This window comes from Temnothorax curvispinosus, unplaced genomic scaffold, assembly GCF_003070985.1.
Source record: "Temnothorax curvispinosus isolate PA1 unplaced genomic scaffold, ASM307098v1 QBEX01010640.1, whole genome shotgun sequence".
NCBI lineage: Eukaryota > Metazoa > Arthropoda > Insecta > Hymenoptera > Formicidae > Temnothorax > Temnothorax curvispinosus.
In genome coordinates this window covers 1-7,282 of record NW_020220420.1, presented here as the reverse complement: position 1 = coordinate 7,282, position 7,282 = coordinate 1, and the positions used below count along the sequence as shown (strand labels likewise).

The 7,282-nt window shown below is 29.8% G+C and overlaps 1 protein-coding gene across 1 annotated transcript; it reads right to left on the bottom strand.

Moving 5' to 3' along the window:
- Positions 1–1,208: 1,208 nt before the first annotated feature.
- LOC112460569 (BTB/POZ domain-containing protein KCTD9) lies at positions 1,209–5,895 on the bottom strand. The gene is made up of 7 exons (XM_025025319.1): positions 5,717–5,895; positions 4,850–4,971; positions 4,558–4,731; positions 3,995–4,155; positions 3,694–3,920; positions 3,057–3,386; positions 1,209–1,731 (listed from the first exon to the last, which is right to left on the bottom strand). Exons 1-7 carry the CDS (start codon positions 5,762–5,764, stop codon positions 1,615–1,617), a joined length of 1,179 nt encoding a protein of 392 aa, XP_024881087.1. The 5' UTR covers positions 5,765–5,895; the 3' UTR covers positions 1,209–1,614.
- Between the last annotated feature and the right edge of the window lie 1,387 nt (positions 5,896–7,282).

Genomic DNA, 7,282 nt, shown 5'->3' with positions numbered 1-7,282 from the left:
ATTATTAAATAATATTGATTGCAAAATCTAAATATTATTCTATTAAAAAATCATGCGTCAGACTTAATATAAATAATAAATAGAAAATGTATTACATATTGCATTGTGTGTGCGCATGCCTGCATGCGTGGGGCTGCATGATATTATTTGTTAGCAAAAAATACATAACAAAAAATGTAACGTTTTAGAGAATAAATTTTGAATACAAATATCTCTAACGTCTTTTCTTACTCCTCTTGTAATTTTAAGAAATAATTTTAAGGAAATAAGTTATATTCATAGTCGCGTACATCGTGATGTTATCTCAAGTTTTGCAAATAAACAAATTTTTATTTCAAGTATTACGTCAGCGTACAAGACAGTTTTACATAGCTGAATTAGAAAATTAAATATGTACATAAATTTATTCTAATAAAATTTAATGCAATTATAAATATAAATGCATATTCGACATATTTTATGTGTGCCTTATTTGTACTACGATAAATGTTATAGATAGAAATATCACAATTTTTAATAAATAGTTCTAATATACATTATACACACTATTATTTACAACATGTACTAAACTATTCATTGATATATAATACGATATGTAATCAAAAACTAAATTCCAACTAAACTTGCAATAAATATTTAAAATAAGTAAACTCGTCAAATAAATTTAAGCTTCTGTCGCTGATACAATATGTAGAGTTATATTTGTGTTTCACTCGTTATGTACGTATTGTATAGAATTATCTACAGTAGCATGTCTTAATATACATATATATACATATATATATATATATATATATATATATATATATATATATAATATTTTGCATAATCTTTTGACATATTAATCTTATATATTTTTCTCAGAAAAATTCCATTGATTTAATTAACGACCCAACAATATTACATATATGACAGTTTCTATATCTATTAATCACTTTTACCGTCAAATATATATTTAGATTTCTCGCTTAGTTTTTAATTATAACATATAACTGTTTAAAACATTGTATAAATAGCATATTTCTTCAAACTTTAGAATATTTAACGTTCAAAATATCAATAATATCAATTAGATATATATGTTACTTGTAATAAGATGTAACGAAACTTTATAATAAAACATTTAATTATGAGTAATTTATTTGAGCAACGATAAAAAAAAACAAAAAAATTAAACATGTTATAAAAAAAAGAAATTAATGTATAAAAGAATTAACATAAACGAATAAATGTATAAAATTAACACAAGTTGAAAATATTACTATTCTTTAGATCAGATTTGTACATCAATTTCTGCAATTTCTGTAATATATAATATTAAAAGTAAAATAATAACGAAAAACTTATCTCATACACGCGCGCAAGCGCGCACACACACGCACGCTTGCATGTACACACATATATTTAAATAAATGCTATGTTTGTATTTTAATAATATCACTGTTCAAACATTTGAGAATGTAATACTTCTTGTATTTAATAAAACACAAAAATAGTAGTATGTAGCTCAACATTCAATTATTTACATTCAAATTATTATAAATTATATAAAACTGTAGAAACGTTTATTACAGAAATTAAGCTGCAGTAATATGTGCAGCGTGACATTCATTGTTATCGGATTGTTTGAGACATATGCAATGGTGTTAACATTAGTTCAAAGGTAGCATCCTTCAAATTTGCGCCGCGCAAATTTGCATCTTGCAGATCGGAGCCAGATAAATCACAGCACTGAAAAAATGATACAAGCATGGATATGTAAGTGCATATAGATATAATAGTAAAAAATGGAAATGTTAAGAAACGCTATTAACAGATTCCAGCAAATACTGACATATATAGCCCAACACGAATAACCCAAAATCTAATAAGATCGTTTATCGGACTCCTCTGAATCCTCGCAACTTTTATCCGATAAACCAATACTTTTTAAGATAATTGACGGAGATAATTCGTACACAAAATAAAACTCACCCTGTATAATATATTAATAAACAGGGTTATATAACATCGACATTAAGGTGGTTCTTGCATTTAGGTCATATGTACTTAGCCCGTAAAATTTAATATGAAATGAAAGATTAACGTTCCTCGAGTGTGTCTGTAAAATTTCGGATTTTTTAACCGATTGGTTCCAAAGATATATGTCCGTAAACTTTGCCAATTTAACGCGGTGGAGGGACCCCTTATCCGAAAAACGAGGTTAAAGCGCTTATGCTGCAAAAATTGCAATACTTCAAAACTAGATAAACGAACCAAAAACTGACGAAACGATGCAATAAACATTTTGCAAGATACTAGATAAAAGCCCGAGTTCATTGACCGTACCATATATTAATAAAACGTAATTTTTGATTGACTAAATCGACAATACGGAACTGACGGCTGGATTCGAGCGGCATTAGCGGCAGCTTGGCAACGTCGCATGTGTCAGGATGAGTACAGCGCATATCTCAAAAAATTTGTTTACCATGTTCTGGACGCCGAATAAAGCAAAGGGTGAAATAAAAATATTTGTCCATTTCTGAAAAGAATTAAAATTAGGTTGCATCAAGATCTACAATACTGAATAAATACAAGTTTCAATACAATGAAGTTATAAAATGTCCAAATAATTTTAACATGCATCATTTATTCGTTGCCGCGCTGCTGTTGTACATATATTCACACGGCTCACAATTCTAGTAAAAGATGTGACATTTGTCTCAATATTTTAATTACGTAGAGGTCATATAACATTAAAGATGTTATAAATAATAAATCTAATTATATGCTGATTTTTACGGACAAAAATCATACTTATTTATCACTAATAAAAATAGTTGCCTATTTGACTAGCAAGTACTGCAAGAACCACCTTAATTAGGTATAACATCCGTTATATTTTCGTGTTACTCCTGTATATTACGTAGTAGTTATATTCTGTTTGGTGGGGGAGAGGGGGGGGAGAGAGCCCCTGTTCGAACGGCGCGGACAAACGGGCGATTCTGTCGCGCGACAAAGTCGCTCGTCTATCCGCGCCCTAAAGACAATATACATAAAAACGAGATTGGTACCTCTAAATCAGCTCCAGCTAAAACAGCTGATCTCAAAATGCAATTCCTAAGAATAGCATTCTTTAATGTGGCCACTCGGAGGTTGACGGCTGCCATGTTACTGCCTTCAAGATTAGCACCTTTCAAATTTACACCTTCCATGTTTGCCGGCAGACCACCAGGATCTTCAAAATTACACGAATGCAGGTTGGCTGCAGCTAGATTTGCACATAACATTTTAACACATACAAGTTGTGCGCCTTGCAAATTGGCATGGGATAAATCAGCGCGTTCGAAACAGCATCCCGACAGATTAGCACCTGCCAGACTACAGTGATGCATAATGGCGTACTATAATAAAAAATGTGTAAATACAGCTATGACTTTTCGTTAACATCATTTCCATCGTATCAATTAAAATCAATAAAACATAATGCGATTTTCCAGAGTACGTAAATTTTTAAATATCTGACTTATTAATTGTCTCTTTTCAATAATGCTATTGTCACACTTTCAATGGGAGAGCGCAATCTATAGAAATTTATGCATATATACACATTTAATATTTTACTAGATCGCATATGATCTAGCGCGAAAAATCGCATTATGCTCCGTTGGCTTCATTTTATCCTATGGATTGTGTGCAAAGTAAATGTACCTTGAAATTAATATTCCTAAGATCTAGTTTCGAAAGATCGGCTCTTACAAAATCAACTCCCTGGAACCTAAGTTCTGCGTTAGTTGACGTAGACATAATTGCCTTAAGTACATCTTTGCGAGTTAAAGATACAAGACCCTCCTTGTGCAATTCTTCTTTTTCCAACATTGTAGTAAGGATTCGAATAGCGCCTTCAATACCATAAAAACAAGCTTCTGCCAAAACTCCTGTATTAAAATATTGGTCTTATTACAATAAATAATTATACTCTCTGTCATAAACATGATTTGCGAATATATACCAGCTACATTAACATTGGAATCAAGTATCATTTGACCATGCCTCAAGTAATTTAACAATGGTTCGAAATAAGTAGGACTTCTGTCAATCAAATATGCTCCGCGATGATCTCGTCTACTTGGCTGTATCGCATGCTCAATATTTTCAGTTTCTGTAAACATTCTATATAAAATGTCATATTATTATTACATTATTCTAATACAAATAAAACTCGCTCTACAAATTTTATCTCTTTTTCTCGTATTTTATTTAACATCTATTCCGACGATCCAGTACAAGTTTTAAGTATAGCTTTAATAAATCATCTTTATTAAAAATATTTTAGACTGCGGATTTTATTTCAATTATATTTAATTATAATTTAAAATTTGATTTTAGTATTAAATCAACCACTGCTAATTGCTCAATTCTATATTCTCAAACTGTAACTCATAAGAAAATATAACTATGAGAAGATTAGTTTTAATTATACTAAGAAATGATTTAAATGTATTAAGGAAACAAGTACAAATCTGTATAAATTTATCATAATGAAAGTTGATTGATTTGAAAAAGATAATATACCTTGCCAACATACTCGTAGGTTCTTTCTTTGTTAAAGTATCTCCAGTTGTAGTAAAATATTTTCCTCCAACATTTAATGTAATCCATTCTGAATTCCTGCTTGGTTGATTATGAGAAATCTTATTTGTATGTATAAAGTTTTCTCCTTTTGAAACATACAAAATATCGTCGTCTCTGTGAGGGGGGGAAAGATTGTTTAATATTTTAATAAAATAATATACACAAAAATTTTTAACATATATAAATATATATAAACAAAATATTTGTAAAAATAAATAAGTAAGCATTTTACCTAACGAGCTTAATATCATCAATTTCACCACCTTGTGACGTAAAAATTCTCTTGGCAGTTATTCCAAATTTTGTACTAGCTGCCGTCAATAATTCGTCCAACGAATGAGTCACTATAAATACCTATAGTAAACCAAGTACATATTGTAAAATATAAATTATTAAAATTAAATATATTTTGGCCCATTAAATATATTACTTTTAAATTTTACAAGTTTAACCGTCAAGAATAGTATATCAGTTTAATTTAATACATTGGTAAATATTACAAGGTTAAACAAAAAAACATTTCATAAGGGTAATCATGTTTTTATTCAAAAAGTACCGATGCTCGCAATAAAACAATTACATTTCTTTTCAACATAATTTTCCTGTTTGTCAACAGTATTTACAGTGTTGTATTAATTTCTTTATGCACCAAGAAATAAATGCTTTTGGTTCATAGAACAGTCAGGAATGCATTGATTCTTTCACTTGATCAAAATCATACGTTTTATTTTGTATTATACACTTATTTTCTTATACTATTATTCAGTTGTAACTTTTAGCTAATTTAACGCTTTCTACTTTTTGAAACATAACTATATTTCACTGCTTAACATTGGTACACATAGCAAGTTGTATCTCTCCATTTTTTTATTAAAAACGGAATACTGCAAATTGTAATTTATTATTGCAATAGACTTCTTTAAATATGCAATTGATATTATAATTTTGCTCTCGCCCAGTGTTTTTAATAAAAATATAATTGCCCATAGTTCCTAATTTACATTTGTATATAAAAGAACCAATTTACGAATAATAAAGTAACCTTAAAAATATTATAGGTACAAATACAAAATTTAATATGAGCGAAACATAGCACTACCTTGCCATTAACATCAGTTCCATTAACAAAAACAATAACTCTCTTCATTGTATGATACTGCTTCTTTTTAAATGAATAAACTATAAATAATTCCAAAATCTGCAAGATTATCAGTTTAAAACAGACTTAACCAATTCCAACCAACTCTAACCTCTAATCTAACGTCAATAGCACACGATGCAATTTTTCGTGCTAGCAGCTAGTTCGCATGTGTATTGAGTTAAAGTTCGTTGCACACGATGCGCATCGCATGGATTAAGATTGAGTTTCCAATAAGCGTGTCACGCGTCGCGTCGTTCATTCGTACGTATTTGACCGGAATTGAATGTCCGAGAAAGAATCATTCGTATGTATTTGACCGGAAATGAATGTCCGGGAAAAAATCTACCATATGAAACCGTTTGTATTTCGTATGAAGACTTTTGAAGTGCAATTGAAAAGGTTTGTGAGTCATTCGTTTAATTATAATTAATTAATTATTTTTACACCATGCATTTAGCCGAAATAGATAAATTAATAAAAGTTTTTATACGGAATCGTTTGTATTTTGTATGAAGAGTTACGAAGTGTGATTAAAAAGGTTTGTGAGTCACGTACCCAGATAATTTTAATTAAATATTTATAAACTCGGTAATTAGCCGAAATATAGATATTTAGTTATTCATGTTAAAAGAAGAAAGCGCTAGTGTTCTAGTGGTGGGCGTTTCTGTTGTTTTTACAAAACACCAACGAACTGTTTGTTGAAAAATGACAACTGTTTTTAAAAACTGTTAAACAAAACAGGTTAAAACAGAAAAAATACAATTATGACGCACGAATAATTAGAAGGTTGCACACGGTTCGAATGTAAAATAGTTTTAATAAAATTTTTAGTTTACTTAAAATAATTATAACTGAAGTATCTAAACCTGAAAATATGGATAATTTTGAAAAATGAAATAAATAAATATCATAATTAAATAGACTTATAAGACTAGTTTATTACATTGACAGAATATAAAAAATTAACCAAAGATTAGACAGAATGGAAAAAATAAGTTCACAGATTAGTTTTATTACGCTGACAAAATATAAAAAGTTAACGTATTTGATTGTTTTATTACGTTGACGGAATATAAAAAATTAACCAAAGTTATTAGAGAATAATGGAGAATAGAATAAAAAAAATTAACCAAAATTTTAGAATTCAAAATTTGAATTTGCATTTAAAAACATAATCATTTCTACTTTCTTCGATGTCAGTCGTGTCCTTCTGTCGCTTATTAGGTTTCCTGTCTTAGAAAAAAGTCTTTCACATGGCACGGACATTGCCACTATATTACATCTTGTTCTAATCAATTCAGCCAAATTTGGGTAAACATGTTAATGTCTTTTCCACCAATCCGAGTGTTAGAAGGAGCTCAGCGAGTTAGAAGGAGAAAGGAGTATACCCATGTAGTGTACCCGGGTGACGTTTCTGAATGGGGCCCGATTTTCTAACGAGAAACGTATGCGCAAACTCTGTTCTAAAGCCCGGTCTACATAGGCCGCAGTTCGCAAAACGCAAGACACACGCACAGTCTACAT